The 18,848-nt window shown below is 42.8% G+C and overlaps 1 protein-coding gene across 2 annotated transcripts in view; it reads right to left on the reverse strand.

The window, feature by feature from the left end:
• The window catches only part of ENTPD1 (ectonucleoside triphosphate diphosphohydrolase 1), a 75,551-nt gene that overhangs the window by 17,694 nt on the left and 39,009 nt on the right, over window positions 1–18,848 (reverse strand). For both annotated transcript variants that reach the window (XM_066601131.1, XM_066601130.1), the window contains exons 2-4: window positions 10,123–10,250; window positions 4,432–4,549; window positions 2,273–2,423 (exon numbers count right to left, since the gene is read on the reverse strand). In XM_066601131.1, coding sequence (XP_066457228.1) covers window positions 2,273–2,423; window positions 4,432–4,549; window positions 10,123–10,250 — 397 coding nt within the window. The remainder of the gene's footprint in view (window positions 1–2,272; window positions 2,424–4,431; window positions 4,550–10,122; window positions 10,251–18,848) is intronic.

Raw genomic sequence — 18,848 nt, forward strand, 5'->3', positions numbered from 1 at the left:
CTTAGTAGTCCTGAACACTGGTGTACAACAAGTGTTATACAGTGCTTAGATTGGATGCAGGATGTGATATGGGCAGGCATGGAAGCATACAGGTTCCCAAAGGTATCCTGTGGCATATTGGTCCACATTTGCTATAACTGAGCCTTTAGATCATGCAAGCTCAAATGGTCCCATACAAGCTGGTTACACTGTAGCAGTCCAGCTTCATTGTTCAATACACCAGTGCAAATGGAAGCGATGGTGGGTGGGTGTCAAAGGCAGTACATGTAATGGGCGCTGTGATATTAAATGTCCTTCAGCCAGGTGCCTGGAAATGGTTCCAACAGACACAGGGCCCTTTAACCCCTTCCCGCTGCAGGGCGTAAGTTTACGTCCTGGCAGCCTGGTACTTCCCGCAACAGGGCATAAACTTACGTCCTGGAGATAGCGCGGGATCACATATGATCCTGTGCTATCCCGCAGCGGGAGCCGGCTGTCAGTCACAGCCGGCGTCCCGCTGCAACAGCGGGGGGGGGAAGGGGGGGGTCATCGGAGATGCGCCCCCCGCTGTTAACTCCTTCCCTGCCGCGATCTAAGTAGATCGCGGCAGGGAAAGAATTGACAGAGGGAGCGCGGCTCCCTCTGTGTCTCCGGCCGGAACTCGCGATGTCATCGCGAGAGCCCGGCCTGTCACCATGGCAACAGGACGCCAGACACTGGCGTCCTGTATTGCCTATGCCTATAATCGCTGTACAAGCGATAAGGCATGGCAGAGCAGTAGCTCTGCCATGCCTTATACCAGCGATCATCAGGGCAGTGGTTAAAGTCCCTCAGAGGGACTCAAACAGTGTAAGAAAAACAAAGATTAAAAAAAGAATTTAAAAAAAATGTAAAAAAAAGTGTAAAAAAAACATTTTTTAATGCTTTTTCTCAGATTAGCATAAAAAAAAAGGTAAAAAAAAATAAAATCCCACATATTTGGTATTGTCGCGTCCGTAACGATGCGTACAATAAGTTGCACATGCTTTTGACTGTGCACGGAAAAAACGCTAAAAAAAAAAATGCTAAAAAACTGAGGCAAAATGCTAATTTTTAGCATTTTGCCTCACTAAAAACGCAATAAAAGTGATCAAAAAAGCCGTATGTACCCCAAAATGGTACCAATAAAATCTACAGCTTGTCTCGCAAAAAATAAGCCCTCATAGAGTGCTGTACATCAAAAAATAAAAAAAAGTTACAGGACTTTGAATGCAGCAATTTAGAAAAAAAAAAAAAAAAAAAAAAAAGATTACCCAGAAAAAGGGTTTTTATTGCAGAAAAGTGGGAAAACTTAAAAAAAATGTAAGAATTTTGGTATCGTTGTAACCGTACCGGTCCGCAGAAAAAATGGAATGTCTCATTTATGCTGCATGAGTACCGCTGTAAAAAAAATTAAAAAAAATCTATGGCAGTATTGATGCGTTTTCTCTCCCTGCTATCATTAAAAAAAAAAAAAAGTTTTACAATATAGTCTATGTACCCAAAAGTGGCACCGATAAAAACTACAGTTCGCCACGCAAAAAACAAGCCCTCATACGGCCGCGTCGACGGAAAAATAAAAAAGTTATGACTTTTGATAAACGGAGAAGAAAATCCGCCAAAAATTGTTGCGTCCTTAAGCCCAAAATAGGCCATGTCATGAAGGGGTTAATAATGGCGCCATCTGCCTCTTGATCACGGACAACAAAACAGTTGGAGCTTCTGCTTATCAGACGATCAGACCGAGAAGCACGATCAGTTCCAACTGTTTTGTCTGTCGAGGTAGCCCTGGAGCCTGATCACTTTTCGTGCGTGCCCTCACGCATCCACTGGTCCCAACACCACCTAACCACCTCTATATTCCAATAATGCGCCCCTCTCAAACGCTTAACTGAGTGAAATCTCTTCTCTGCCTCGTAGAGGTATCTAATAGTCAACAAGCTCTACACAAGCGGAAAAAGAAGTCAATTACACACAAGTAGCCTATGAGAGCCTGTTTATAGGCCAAGGGGGGAACCACTTTTAGGGCTCAGGTGGCAAAACCGTTCAATCACACCAGAACTCTAATCATTTGCATATCTGCCGGAGTTTTGCAGCAAAACAACAACTTCTTGTAGTTGCTTGATTTTATTTTTACAAAGAATGTAATTCAGACCAAACCAAACTTTTTGCAAAAGTTAAGCAAACTGGCCGAACCAAACTTTTTCAAAATTTGCTCATCACTATAGATTCACTAAAATGCACAGGAGAGGCAACAGACAGCAGGGTAATATACCTGAGAAGTCTCATTCCAGCAGTGGCCCCTAAATACACAGGTGTTTCCTTCTGCTGAGTTGCTGGAATCACTTCTTGGGCTTTGTTCATGCAATGCAGAAGAGAGCGACCGGCATCTGTAGGCTTCAGGTAGTAGCTAGATATACCATTGCCTTTTTGGAAGAGAAGAAAAGTGATATTGAAATGATCAAATACATATGAGATGCTGGATGAAGGAATTGCGTTGTAAAGGGGTCTGAGCTACTATTTATATACAGGTACACTATATACTACCGGACACGGACAGGGCATCCAATACAGTATTTACTCTTGACTATGTTGAAGAATGAGCTTTGTCCATGAGCAATCAACAATCCGTCGGCACTCTGATGTAATCATTTATCATGTATCCTCCTGTTTTTTTCTGACTGTTTGCCAGTTCTGCTGTTGGCAGACATACAGTTCTGACATTGTGAGACAGAAATAAAATAAACATTTCATGAATCTGCCGTACTTTCCTTTACGTCCAAAATTAAAACTAATGGACGAGGGCCAGGACTTATGTTTTATCCAACTGGTGTTCACAGCTTTGGACTAAATTAGAAGAAAAAACGGCTGCGCACAGGAATTTCAGTCTCATTAATCACTCACGGATGTCTATTTTTGGAAAGCCACAACAGAATATCCTATTTCTTTAGTTTAGGTTAGTCAGAAGGATGGATGAGTGGGGATAAAGAGAGCAATGGAGAAACAAACAGAGGTAACCACAGATAGGCAACGCTCGTTCTTCCATGAGAGAGGTTAGAAGGAATCGGCTCAGAACGAGGCTGTGTTCACACGGGAAATATTCCTGTGCGAGTCGTGTCCGAGTCCGAGATGGAGAAAACTCGCATAGAAAGAGAACCCATTCATTTGAATGGGTTCATTCGCACTCGTGATTCTTCACTCGGACCAATGGGATGAATTTGAAAAATCGTTGCATGTGCTGACTCTCGGTTGAGAATAACACCCTGTTTTCCCCCAAATAAGACCTACCCTGAAAATAAGCCCTACCCTGATTTTTGGGGAGGCTTGACATAAAAGCGATGGCTGTGAATGGCTCTTCAACCGCTGCTCAGCCAATCAATCTAGAGCTGAATGAACTAATCACAGCCATCTGCAGCATTTACATTACATGCCATGTTGTGGAGGTTTCAGAAATCTCCTTCACATGGTGTGGAAACGTTCATATGTCACTACTGAGCATACGGAAAAAGGTTTTCTTCCTGAAACCCCTTTAAGATGTCTAAAAGTACAATGCGAGTATAGTGACCAGATAGAGAATAAATGGAGCTAGTGAGACCGCGGTCCATTGACGTGTCTATCAGAATTACAGACCCAGCCAAACAAAAGAGGAGTTTCCCCAAACACGTATCGGATCTGTATGTTGTGTATACAGCATTAATATATTTGGTCAGGATACTCCTTTGAGTTTTAAAGTCATTCTTCAATCAGAAATGAAAAATTCTGTAATGTAGGAAGATTTGTCCCACCGTACCCCTTATATCCCAGGTTTTTCTATCCTTTGGCCCCCAATTTAAAAGACTGGATGTGGATTTTGGTCTGGTTACTCCAAATAAGCCAGTGCTGCTGGTGAAGTTAAATACCATATAATAAGAGATGGAGAGAGTTAGATATGAGAGAGTTAGATATGAGAGAGTTAGATATGAGAGAGTTAGATATGAGAGAGTTAGATATGAGAGAGTTAGATATGAGAGAGTTAGATATGAGAGAGTTAGATATGGCCCATAAGGCAAACTATGCCCGACACTTGGCCCTGTGTGTCCTCACTGTCGCACGGGAGCTAGTAGCACTGGCTCACAGAACGGTCAGCAGGGGGGCGGAGCGGCTGCAGGAGATTTCTCTCCTCGCTCTCCCCCGCCCCTCTCCATTGACATAACATAGCGGCCGTTCAGTACTGAACGGCTGCTATTTACACTGAGCGATCAGCTCATCATCCAGTGTAAATAGCAGTCATTCAATACTGAATAGCCGCTATGTTATGTCAATGGAGAGGGGCGGGGAGGAGCGAGGAGAGAAAGAGCGAGCGAGAGCGAGGAGAGAAAGCGCGAGCGAGAGCGAGGAGAGAAAGCGAGAGTGAGGAGAGAAAGCGCGAGCGAGAGATATAAGGAAACTACTAACCTTCCACTTTACATTCTGCTACCTGCTCGACGACTCCAGTGTCATTTTCCTTCTCTGCTGGCCACTGATAAATATACAGGTTGGTGTGCGAGGAGCCTGCGTCCAGCACAATGCCATACTAAAAAATAATCAACAGATTGATTATTAACTGCTTGCAACCAACATATCGCTTCAGTGCTGCTTGTTATATTACAGACTATCAGATGTGGCCAGAAAACCACCCAGTGAAGCCACTAAGATAATTCTTCAGCATGTGTATAAATACTTGAGATGCCCACAGGTGGTTCCTACTGGCGAGTCAATGTGTCAGCCATAAAACCTACTAATAAGTAAGGGGATGAAGTAAGTGATTTCAGCCACAGCGACAACCCTTTGTGACCGATGTTGCCCAATGATGTGGACTCAGCAGCATAATCAGCCCTTTCAATGCTAAACTGCTAACCTCTAGAACATATTTTACATCTCAGGCCTGACCACAATGGGAGTGACATGGTACAGAGAGTGAATGGTGGTCTGCAGAACATCCCACTAGTCTACCATCTCACAGCATTGTCTATATATATAGAATGAGCCTTCATATTTGAACATGGAATATTTGGGGTATACATCAGTTACGGTACAGTGGGGAACATGCACAGAAGTTATAGGAGATACATATGTAATCTTTCAGACTCTAGTCACTGTATAGCTAGAATCATCAGCCTTCATATAAAAACGGATAATGTTGACCTCCATTCGAGAAGAGCGCGGCGGCGCTGTGCGTCTCTCCTTGTACGATATGTTCCCAGTTGTTCACATGTGGATATATCAGTGTTTGCATTAGTTGCTACGGGGGAGAAAGGCTCCTCGCAGGCCATTGTCCTGCCTGACATCGCAAATATGCAATGTTTGTCCTTTAGTTCTCTAGCTTCCATGCATGTGGGATTACTGATAACAAAGTAAATGGAAGCCACCTGCTTGAAAATAGCTGCATCTCTTTATAGACTGTTGGGAGCCTAAGATAGGGATACAGCAAAGACTAAGCAGTAAACATCTATTACGGGTTTACTATCCTTTGTGGATGGCGCAGTAGAGCCCCATTTACACACAAAGATGATTGCCCAAAATTTGCTCAAATATCCATTTGAGTGACCGTTTTGAGCGATTAGTTTGCAAAGCTACTAATGGGCACTAATGCCCATTAGTTGCTTATTAGCTTTATTTGCATGTAAATGAGGCTCCCTTTGCTGTATGCAGATAACAGCGGGTGGTCTGTTATCTGCATACAGATCAATTAATCTCCCACGGGACAGCAGCTGAAAACAATGTTATCAGCGCTCCCGTGGAGAATCACAGTGTGCGATCCCTGATATCAGCTGGCTAGCCTAATGATGGTTTTTATGCTGAACTAAAAATCATCGTTCATCGGAAAAGCGAGCGATGGTAGCATTTACATGCAACGATTATCACTCAAAAGACATCGTTTGAATGAATTTTGAGCGATAATCATTGTGTGTAAATGGGCCTTAACTCCCTTGTTTATAGACTTGCCTCTAAAACGTGTCAAACTCAACCAAATATCGTTTATTTTCTTCCAACTTTGCATGACTGCTACTGATAATATATCTCTAGTGCTGTGGATGAGCTTTAATGCGTGACTACGTCACGGGGCGCACTCTGTGCACTATTGACCTGGGCAATGTAAGGCATCTTGCATCCTTCTGGTTAATATGTGAAATATTACTTTGGGCCTTGTATGACGGTACTATTTTGTTCTGTGTGCCATTATATTGCCTCTCAATGGAGGTATTATTTGAGCATTGCATGGTTGTGCTGCTTCAGACAGCATTATTTGGGCACCAGGTGCCACAGATGCCACATCTATGTGCTGCGGCCAGTACTATTATAGTACACTAGATAACAAAATTATAATTTTTTTGTTCCCAGGAACTTAGCGCAATTTTTTGGGTTTCTCAGGTGACATGTAATTGATAATACGCTTTTATTGAGTCATAACTTTGGTTTTGAAACAATTAAGCTAATGTTTTAGGTGGACCTATATCCTATGCAGCATATCACTAACAGATTGTAAAGAAAAGTTTCATTATGCAGGCGCATGCATTTGTTTTTTTTGCAAGTCTAGAGCTGCCTGGAAATCTGAGGTATACTTTCTGTTATTTGCAGGAGACAATCAGACAAAGCATCTGCATCAGTTTTTCCATGGCCTCGAGAGGTTGCAGGTATAATTGCAACCTCTCAAGGCTATAAGAAAACCAAGTATACTTGCAAATCTCTGAAGGCCATGGGAAAAGCAATTGCGATACTTTGATTTTTTCCTACAAATAAAAGAATGTAAACTTCAGACTTCAAGGCAGCTTCAGACTTGAAAAAACAAACAGATGCATGCGCCGTGCGTAAGGACATATGTGCTTGCAATCTTCCATGACTGAGTGCGATATGTGCAGTGATATGATGTATAGCGCCAGGTAAAGTAACAGCTCAGCTGGTACAAAACCATTGACTATTTGACTCATTGTGAGCCTGGCTACCCTTAGTTATATTCAACCCATGCAGTTGCACAGGGCAGCAGCCACTAGTTTGCGGGAGAGGGACAGCCGAAGGATGTGGACTAGGGGCATTTGCCTCCCTTAAATCCACCCAGCCATAAGATCTCCTTCTTCAGTGCAGCAGCATCCTGTGAAGCTACATTAATCATCTTCCCCTTGGCTCTGTCTCCTCTTTGATATTCTGAAGTGCCTCTGTCAGCCCACTGGAGCCCCTGCAACACAACTGCTTAGTGCTGCTACTGTATTTATGTTATGAGCTTGGTTCTGGGCTGTATTTATGTTATGAGCTTTGTTATGGTATTGAATCAGTATATCAATATTGATTCATGCTGAATTTATGTCCTCAACTTAGCTCTGGTGCTTTATGTATGTACTGCGCTGTATTATGGTGCTGTATTTATGTTATGTGCCTGGTTCTGGGGCTGTATTTACGTCCTGAAGCTAGTTCTGGTACTGTATTCATGTTAAGAGTTTGATGTTGCATTTATGTTATGAGCTTGGTTCTGGAGCTGGATGTATGTACTAAGCTTGACATTGCTGCTGGATTTATGTACTAAGCTTGGTTCTGGTGCTGTACTTATGTATTGAGCTTAGTTTTGGTACTGTATTTATTCCCTGAGCTGTTCTAGTGTGGGTATGCCACTATCTTGCTGGCAGACTACCAATCAGTGCAGTATATATGATTATTTGGTTATGATGGGAAGTACCCTACAAACTCTGTATAGGATGCCATCTAAGGATGAAAGCTCAGGTGACTGCTACATAGTGCTAAGCTATTGTAAGATCAACCAGCCTTGACATACGTAGAGCTAACATACCCATTGTAATGCAAAATCAGAGCAAAGTAAGTAAACCTCCATATTTTCAAAGTTACTCTACATTTTTATACTGCAGAACTACATTTTCCCAGCAGCATTTGCAGAGCCGGTACCTCTATCATATTACTCGAAGTTCAAAACCCGGAGCGCAAGTCGCTCTGTGCATTACTGTAGGCTAGAGGGAAAGCGAGATCAAAAGAATCTAAGCAGCACCGTATGCCCGTACCTATCTTCGCAGTTTGCACTGGCATCCACACGCCTATATAGGATAAATATAGGATGGCACATTGTAACATGTAAGAGCTGCCTAATTGTGTAATGCTGTATATAATCTTGCACATTTGTCAGCAGTTTTAGTCCTGGAATCTCTCCCAGACTTCAGTAAATGGTACGTTACAGTCTGAAGCTGACACTAATGAGGTTCTCTCTTGGATAAAAGCTGCACAATGAAAATAAACCTGACAAGGGGAGATAAGGGATATTATTGAGTAGGCACTGCCATCTTAATTATGTGGTGCAAAGATTCTGCAGGAAGCTTTCTTTAAGAAAACTTCCCTGACCCCACAATTCCCATATGCAATATTTACATAGGAAATACCATAAGCTCTGTCTGCCATAGTAGATTGCACGATATAAGAAAGCAGACCGCCACCCAAGAAAAATAATCGCTAGTAGATAGAAATCTATAAAATCCTTCAGTCATTCCCATCTGAAGACATTTTTGGCACAGAATGAGGAGCTTCTTGTTCCCTTTTTGTCCCTGATTAGGGTCTCCTATAGGGAAGCCACTTAAAGGGAACCCATTACATTCAAGATGCGGCTCAATTTGTGTAAAGAGCAGGAGGAGCTGAGCAGATTGATATATAGTTCTGTCGGAAAAAGTTCAGTATAACTTGTGTTCTATTCATTTAAACCTCTGCTCAATCTTAGGAGTCCAGTGGGCGGAGCTATCAGTGATTGACAGTTATCTCTGTATGCACACACATATAATCACTGATTAGGACAGCCCCTTGCACTGCTATGTATGAGCAGAGGGTAAAGGGGCTGTGCCATTACTGGACAACATGCCTCCTGTAGTGCTCCCTGTGCTAAAATAAGAAAAGCAGTACTTACTTGTTCCCTGCCACCGTGATCAAGTGTAGCAGCCCCGCTGTGGTAATGGCATTTCTTGGGACAGATGTCATCACTGGAAGTCAGGCCAATTAGAGGCTGCAGCGTCACGTTCCCAGACTCCTGGCATCATGGCTCTCAGGATGTCAACGCTGATGCCAGGAGAAAGAGTGGTAATGCTGCAGCCTCTGGTTCGCTGTAGTGGTCACCTGACTTCAGGTGATATTATCGGTCACCACAAACTCCAGGACCACAATGGGGCTGTAGCGCTGGATCACAGTGGCAGGGAACTGGTAAAGTGCTGCTCCTTTTCTTATGTTAGCATAGGGGCACTTAAGGGGGAATGTTGCTCAATAACCAGACAGCCCCTTTAAATTAATAGTTTACAAGTTATACTGAATACTTTCCTACAATTCTATACGTGGATCTACTCCGCTCCTCTTGCTCTATACCGTGAGGTCGGTAGATTCGATGTGACAAGTTCCCTTTAACTTTCCAAGAATACAAAACAGAATGGGAGGGATATAATACTGCAGTAGATAACTTTCCCAGAAACAGATATAACCAATAGTCTTCTTCGCAGGTGATTTTTTTTATTTTATAGGGAAAAATATTCTCTTTACCCCCCTCCCCAAAGCAACTGATAGTTATATGCTACAGATCAGTGGAGTGTGACGATTACCATTCAATGATCACTATAGCATAGACTTCAGAGGTTCTAAAGCATAACTACTCTTTCAGGTTGCCTTCATGATAAAATTCTGCTTACTTGCAGTCACCACTAGGTGGTGCTCACTGCATTCACTGAATACAATAGAAGCTGTATAAATATACATACACAGTGAGCTCCCCCTAGTGGAGGCTACAGGCAATTAATGTTAATCAGTAAACTGTACTGCTATGTGAAAGAAAGCAGGGAATTTGGAGCTCTGTGTCTCAAACCTACACATATTTTTTACTTACTAGTCTCTTTCTTGCCTTTTTGAGGGAAATGGGTTAATTAGATTTTTGCTACTGGGCACTATTTTTTATGCCCCTTTGTTAAATTCTTTGCACAGTGCCTTGTTGGAATGGCACCATGAAGAAACCAGACCCCCTCTAGTGATGCCAGTGGTCAGACCTCCATGACCAACAGGTTAGGGGATATCCTATGCCACAACTAATCTGAAAATCCCATTAAATACAACCGGAAACAGTTATGAAATTAATTGCATTACCTTAAGATTCTTTGGAAGAGGTCTGTTCTGAACGACTGCTACTACAATTAAAGCAATTATCCCCAAGACAAAAAGAACTCCTAGGATGAAGAGGACCTTTCTGTTCCATGTTTTCTTCTGTTTTGCAACTGCAACAAAGCAAAATCAATGTAAATGTTAGATGAGCAGAGATCATTACCACCAAACATTCAGTAACCATTTATATACTTCATATCTATAGCACCAACATATTCCGCAGCGCTGTACTGAGATTCATCACCACCAAGAATGTCCAATCTGCTCCGAATGCCTAAAAAACAAGCTGTAATATAGTCGGCTTACTGTGGTAATGATCTTAAAGGGAACCTGTCACCAGGTTGTGGCTGCCCGGTTAATGGGCAGCATGAACCAGGGACAGATATGCCCATTTGGCCCCAGTTTGTTTCATCCTACAACATTGCTGGGTTTAAGAAAAAGAAAAAAGTGAATACCAAGCGTTCCTTCACACGAGCGTGTGGTGACAGCGTATAAGTCTTCCGCAGGCTCCCATGTTGCCGCTCACACATATTGCATGTAAGATGCAGGCAAGGAATACACAGCAAAGTCTATCTTGGCGCGTATTACGCGCACCTACATGCCAAGATAGTGGATGGTGATTGGCGGCATGCAGCAATTATGTAATCTCATTGCATACTTTCTGTGTGCCGCCTCGGGTTTAACTCACAGCTCCGGTCCAGCGGCCGCTGCTAGTGTAATCAGACTGACCTCTCCCCTGGCATCTGCGTTCCTGCACACAGACTACGGGAGTAGAGGGCAGGGGTCACACTATGATTATAGCAATAGTGGCTGCTGGACTGGAGCTACAGATGGAGGGAGTTAAATGTTTGATGGTGTCAAGTTGCTGTCCAGCCCGAGGTCCACTAAAGGGGGCACTTACTACTGGGGTCACTATTATTACTGAAGCCACTATGGGGGACACTTACTTCTTGGGTCACTATTATTATTGAAGTCACTATGGTGGACACTTACTACTGGGGTCACTATTATTACTGGAGCCACTATGGGGGACACTATTACTACTGGGGTCACTATTATTACTGGAGCTACTATGGGCGACACTATTACTACTGGGGTCACTTCTTACTGGAGCCTCTATGGGGGACACTATTACTACTGGGGTCACTATTATTACTGGAGCCACTATGGGGGACACTTACTACTGGGGTCACTATTATTACTGGAGCTACTATGGGCGACACTATTACTACTGGGGTCACTTCTTACTGGAACTACTATGAGGGACACTTTTGCGTGTCACTATTAATACTGGAGCTACTATAGGGGACACTATTAATACTGGAGCTTCTATGGCGGACACTATTACTACTGGGGTCACTAATAATACTGGAGCCTCTTTGGGGGACACTATTAATACTGGAGCTTCTATGGTGGACACTATTACTACTGGGGTCACTATTAATACTGGAGCCACTATCACGGTCACTATTACTACTGGGACCACTAAATGGAACACTATCACCAAGGGAGTCACTATTACTAATGGGACCACTATGGCAATCACTATTCCTTTTTTTTAGAGGGGGGGGGAGGGGCACCATTTCACACTTCTTCTCAGGCATCAAAAAGGCACCCCTGATCATGGATTATCTTATGTGGCCTCCTCAGGTTCCAGGGCGCCCCTTTATTTATGTCCCTGCCATACAGAACTCTTTCAAACACACTACAACAGGCCTCCAAGTTCTTCGAAGCTCATGCCCTGAATATAAACTATGGAGAACCTTCCAAGAAAGGAAACTGATCGACTTTTTTCCCATCCTTATTAGAGAAGAGGAAGCAATACGTTGCTTTCCGGTGGAATTATGTCATAGAAGTGTAAGAAGGGATTCCCTGCAGCACGGTCTTGTACAAATTAACAATCTGTACCATTCACTGCCTCTTACAAAGCACATTCTTTCCATCTGGATATATTCCCGCTCAGCCAAACACTGCAATAAAAGAAAAAAGTAGTGCCCAAGATAGAATTGCTTTCCTTAGCTGAACTGCTTTTGTGACTCCATTTACATAATAAGTAAGAGAACAGGCCACTGTCTTGTTGGCATCGTTTAACATTATAAGTGACCACAATAAACTAGTCATTTGTGTGCTGCAAACTGTGCAAGACCTGTTCTGTAGGAAGTAGGGAATAAGGCCGTCTTCTAGTAATAAGCAAAAGGCCATTGACTGAGGTTAAGGAACATGTCTCGGAGACCTAAGCTTACAAAAAGCAGCTTGTCTCAAGGCTATTTGTATCTGGATATTTTTACCATGGCTCCCATAAAGATATTATCTCACTAGGATCTGACCGATCGGGAAAAATATCCCTTTTACAGCACTTAACACTTAATGTGGTTGAAAAGTTTGAGGTGGTCGACGTGTGACTTGGAAGAAAACAATGAGGTTGTCGAGAAGTCGGACACCTTATATGGGTCTGTTAGAAGAAATTACAAGTCTTGGCTACTAAATGTCTAATGATGGAAAAGCTGTGACAATGTTCCCTTTAATATGTAGAATTCTTCAGGGAGACTTATCTCAGCAGAGAAGGTCACAAAGCCCTGGGAATGCTAAAGATAAATGTATGAACCCGTTATACTGCCTTCCCAACCCACATATGTCATACATTACTAGATTTAAAACTCAGGGTTTCTTAAAGAGGGTTCTGCTTTGGACAACAATTCCTACTTGTTAGAAGGGTCTCTTGACAATAAGCTGTTCACAAAGTGCTGTTGAGAAGTCCAGCAATCAACTGTAATCTCTGGGGAAACCTGGCAGTAAGTGTTCAACTTCCCTGCAGTGCGCCCACAGGGAAAAGGAAGCATTACACAGTATCCATTCACATCAATGGGTTTTCTGTATAATGCAGGATCGGACAGGACCTCCAGAGGTACTCTTTGGAACCTTCCACTTCTATGGTAAGGAGATGAGGATCCTAAACTGAGGACCCCAACCTTCTATTAGAATTCCAAATAGGGTGCTTGGGTTTAGTAAATCACACAGCCCCTTTTAGAAAAGATATCCACCAATATCTGATAAATAGGGCAGAAATGGACAAAGAAAAAAGTGTGTAAAGGCCCATTTACACGCAAATAATCATTCAAACAATTGAAAGTTTTAGCGATTTTGCATAAAGTGTTAATAGACACTAATGTCCATTAACACTTTATAATCTTCATTTGCATGTAAAAGGGCCTCCCTACACAACTCCAACATGTTACAATGTAAGCTCTGACTCCCGCGGAGAACACAGTGTGCGATTTGTGTTATCTTTCTCTGGCTGAACGATGGATTTAAATCATCCTCCAGCCGAAAAGTAAACGATGGCAGCGTTTACACGCAACGACGATCGCTCATTTGCGGTTGTTTGACCCCATTTTGAGCGATGATCGTTGCGTGTAAATTGGCCTTTAATCATCTTCTAGCCTTCAAGCCCTCAGCTCAATGCCAGCTGGCCTCCAACTAAGGATTCGAGTAATCTGAGTCAGGCTAGAAGATACTAAATGACCACTACGTTGGAAAGCCTGCAGTGGTGGTTTGGTAGCAATCAAGCCATAGTATTGATCATAAATCAGATTAATCAGATTTTATAATCTCACAAGGATTTACAGTATTGGTTTTAAGAATTCTCAGGATTTTGTAAAATGTTTTTGCCTCCTTGCATTCTATTATACCAGTTTTATTTGTGCATCAACACAGTGGTATGGAGTGGAGTATGTCGGACATGTGGTAGCACTTTAACCCTTTGCAATCCAATTTTGGATTCAGGGTTTCCTAGGGGGCTTTGTCTTTCTGACATTATACATTGGCGCCGTCTGCTGGCTAGAGCCAGTACTGCGGTATGGGACATGCTGGAGAGGCCCCCGACAACAGGGTGTCCAGTAATACAGATTAAGAATACCCTGCCGGACGTCCTCCGACATTGGAGCTGTACAGCCTTCAATCAGAATGTCTTCAGACGTCAGACAGTGGATTGGAAAGGGTTATAGTGCCTTTTTGGGGTACATGGAAGGTAGCATTTAATTAGGGGTGAAATCCTGTGTTGTTTCTGTTACATCATAGCAGGATGCAATATAATGTCCATGAAGGACGGTGTTACATCCAAGCCGGATAGAATGTTATGTTTGTAAAGGACGGATATAGACACACAAAGTTGTAATGCACAAAATAGTATATAAGGAAACCAAAAAGGGTGAACTGACCCTAACCTTCCGATATGAAAAAAACCCTACCTAAAAAGTGGAGCGCTCACCTGATGAGAGCAACCCCACATTAGCAACCAGGGGTGACCTTGACTATCCTTAGATGGCAACAGGGATGTGACAACAGTTAGATGTTATGCAAGAATAAGAACCAGAGACTTATTTGAACTGAGACATTGAACTGGTCTGAAAGCCTCCTACTGGAACAAATACACCTTCAGACTGAGAGTATGACCAGCGTCCTCTGTAAGGAGGAGCTGGAGTAAATGTATACATGGAAACACTGATTGGCTGGCTGGGAAACACACTTCCCAGCCAACCAATCTATCCACACACCAGCAGAGAAGTGTTCCCCTTGGCATCCAGCGCTTTAATGACAAGGAGCATGTGCGGGTGTGAGGATGATCTGGGCTGAGGTGTGACATCACTTGGGTCCTGATCCTCCGATACATCGAGCCGTGACCGTTTCATTTGTTTTGTTTCTACCATGAAAATAGAGTCAACGTTTCTATACAGGTTGCTACAGTTATGGTGAAACCAAACGTGTTTATGTGATTTTGTGATGTTTATTCAATTCAAGTTTATTTTTTTGTTCCTGTTTTTTTATGCATTTATTGCATATTTGTGCAGTTTTATTTTAGAAACGCACTAACCCATAAGGTTTGGTTTTTTTAAGCTAAAACAAGGAAAGGATAAATAAAAACCGTAGAAGTCCTTCCTTTTATATTTTTTTTCCCCTTTAGCATCCATTTGTGGCTGAACAGTGAAAAAAAAAAGCTTAAAACAAGGGGGAGGGGACACATGACACCACAAGATCTGCACCAAACTGCTGCGCTATTTATTTAATTCGGGAAAATGCCGGAGGGCAGGATGTTGGCCCGGATGGAGCCTATTCTAGCCAGTTCAACACAGCTAGCATTGGTCTTCAGATACATCCTGTTCCATCATGATGGCATAACGGTGATGCGAACTTAGCCTTAAATGGCAAACTAAAGCAATAAAGAATCCAACATCATAGGATACTAAAATTGGAATTGCGCTTTTACTGTTTCCGTAGGTATTGGTGAAGGTGCCAGCACACGTTCATGCAATATCTCACTGATTTAGCATACATGTGTATTAGTATAAAAGCCCAGTTAAAGAGGCTGTTCAAGTTGCTTTTTTTCTCTCCAAAAATATTCCCCATGCAACAATATAACAAACTCTTATATAAAATCACCTCTCCTGGCTCTCTGCATCTCCAGCACTGCTGCTTGGTCCTCCGTGCCTGTAGAACTGCTTACAGGCTGCAGCAGCCTTTGTATGGAACATCACAGGCTGCTGCAGCCAATGACAGAGCTCAGCGATCAAGCTCAAGAGATTTGTCATTGGCTACAGAGCCTGTGATATCCCAGAAGCAGGCTGCTGTAGCCTGTGAACATAAAATCACGGGGGACACCCAAAGTGGTGGCACAGGAAACAATGCAAAGCCTTGTCATGTTGTTGCACGGGGACCATTTAAAAAAAAAAAAATATATATATATATATATATCAGACAACCCCTCTAAATTTGACATGGTCCACAATATGTTTCCTCATGAATATACGAGAGTAAAAACGTTCCATATTCCACCCGATGCTGTATTACAGAGGTTATCTCTTCTAGATATATTGCTTTTAGCGGAGACTACAATGCCATATTGCAGTAGATGGAGTGCCTATGGCTCCAATAATACATAGCAGTAAGGACTCTGTACCGGTCATACCACGAGCATAAGACCTCCCGTTCAGCAAAGGGGTATAACTTTTATTTAATGTGCAATACCAGAAAGGACTCTTTATAAATGAACAAGCCCTGTAACATGCATAAAATAGTCTATAATTAGCATCAAACGAGAAAGCGGTAACGAGCACCTCTTCTCCGTCCTCAGTTTATAAGCATTAAACAAATATTTAAAAGGTTTTTACAAGCAAATAATGTCAGAGTAGAACTGAGTCACGGGCCAATTGTAGACATGTTATAACTAGCGCACTGGGGCAGCTGCAGGGGGCTCGGAAGGAAGTCACTTCAGCAAATTTTTGTCATCTGAATCAAGTGTTGTAGACTTGTGCAAATCAATTTCTTATGTTTGAGTGTTACTTTTGGCAAACTTCTATCAGTTGTCTCACCAAGACAACCCCTTTGAAAAATAAGCCTGTGCTGCAATCAGCTCATTGCAAGAGGTATGGCTTAATTTAACCCCTTCCACGCTGTGATCATTGGAACGAGCTGCATCTCGGAGGCGGCTGGCCCATCCATGCATTACAAAGATCATTTAAATGATTGCCTTTCTGGAGAGCAGTAAGAACTTAGTCAAAAGTAACCTGAAACAACATGTACACTTTGAAGATGAGCTATGGAGAAAAAGTTGTGCAACCATAATGTAAGTTTTGCGATCACCCACAACATTGTTCCCTATGAGGAAATATTGAGATTACATAAGGTTACTGTGACCTAAAGACCTTAAAGGGGTTGTCCAGGACTTTTACTATTGATGACCAATTTTTAAGCTATTGATACACTGAAACACAAAACTAAAAACAGTAAAAAAAAAAACAATTTTTTTCGGCAGAGGTATCAACTTGTAATTTATGGATGACATTCCTCTATATCAGAGTTCTCTAGGACTTCTGATAAATCATCCTTCATCTTCAGAATAACGTTTCTCGAACTGACAGACGTCCGAGCTGGGAGAACTTTTAGCATGTCCTTCACCTGCTATCACAGGCCGATAGCAAAAAAACCCTTCGATCTCTCACACTCCACGTTGTAAAGAAGTCAGTGAGCCTGCAGTCTATGTGTCATTTTCATGAGATCCGCGTCAATCCTGTTGGCTTATGGGTTCGGGGATGAAGGATTCATGACAGCGGCTGTCAAGTTGGATTTCATTTCACATTCAAGATGTATGTTTTAGCTCAACTTTTAATGTGTGCGTTCAGTTTGGGGACTATTCCTCTTCTAATAGTCCTCAACCTGATAACCGCAGCCGGACATGAAGCGTCCAGCCTCCAAACTGTATAAATATCATCCTATCTGAGAAACCTCCTACGGACGTTAGTAGGATATAAATGTCCTTTATCTCAAAGGACAGGTATGACTGGCTCAGTGAATGTGGGTTGGGGGGGGGTGATAGCGGACCGGGGATCGTTCGGCCCGCTCGCCTCCATTCACAGTAAACAGGCAGTCGTTCATAATTGAATGACTGCCTGTTTACACGGGCTGATCCACATTTTCGTTCTATACATGCAGAAACTGAATGACGTACAAAAAGCGAATATATTCTCGCTTGTCATCCAGTTGGAGCATGCATTTACACTAAATGATATGGCCGTATATCCCTTAGGCTGACTCTCCGACAAAAAGATGTAACTAAGTATGGTGGTACCGATCATAGAGGCATGCTACGTTCCTACTATGGGAAGTGGCACTGAATGCTTTATGGCACTGTTGTAATGAACCAGCCATGATCCAGAGGTGAGTCCAGAGTGATGTCAGCCTCGGCCCATGTGATAATATAGTTAGTGCATGTGCACGGCCATTCACTGCTTGGTGCCAATTTGTGTGCATCTATATGCTGGTGTGAAGCATGATTGGTCAGCTGGAGGAACCTTTATTGTAGTACACTTATTCCGTACCCTCCTCTCAGAGGGCACTGGTTATGCATGGTGGAGTTCTGTTCATGTCCACCTGGTGTACTCACTGTCAGGTAAGTTCCCGGTCTTTACCTTTGTCACCTCATTTAACTACTCTACCTTTGCTTCCAAGTGCTGTTGTGACTATCGTTATCATCAATTACATGTCGGCCCCTTTTCACCTCCAGGTTCTGGACGTGGGGCCGCCCTCATCAGTGCGATCGCCCCACTTTTAGGCAGGATTTTCCTGTATTGGTATGATAGTGCACGTCTTCCCTTTCCCCATTGTTTAGTTTTGTTATTAATAAAGGTGTTTTCCGAGTTTTCAACTGGTGAGTTTACCGGTCCTTTTGGACAACTATTACGTCCGACCTTGTCAAGGTTAGCATTCCAGCTCAGACATAACAGGTATATTCACACCTGTGCTGGCAGTTCCAGTTTATTTCCATTGTTTGGCACTGTTCTGCCCGATCCAGAACAGGTCAGACCTGAATGGCGCTGAACAGACCCCATTAGCTGTAAATGGGGTCTGTCCAGCTTCTGGCATTTCGACTGGAATTTTCTCAGATAAAATAGCACAGCATGCTGTGCTGTTTCGACCAGGATCTTACGTTGGATGTGTGCCAGAGGCTCAGAACGAAACATCTTCTGCAGATGGGAAACTGGCCTTACCCTGCTTGTGATGACATTGCCATAGTGAGTTCCTCTAGCTGTCACTGGGAGTAGCTCACTGCATACACATATATAAAGCTCCCATAGAGTTCACAATTAGTTGTATAATTCCATACAATTAGCTCCTCCTAGTGGTAGCTGCATACAGTGAAGAGTTATAAGGTTCATCAA

Source organism: Eleutherodactylus coqui, chromosome 4 (assembly GCF_035609145.1).
Source record: "Eleutherodactylus coqui strain aEleCoq1 chromosome 4, aEleCoq1.hap1, whole genome shotgun sequence".
Classification (NCBI taxonomy): Eukaryota; Metazoa; Chordata; class Amphibia; order Anura; family Eleutherodactylidae; genus Eleutherodactylus; species Eleutherodactylus coqui.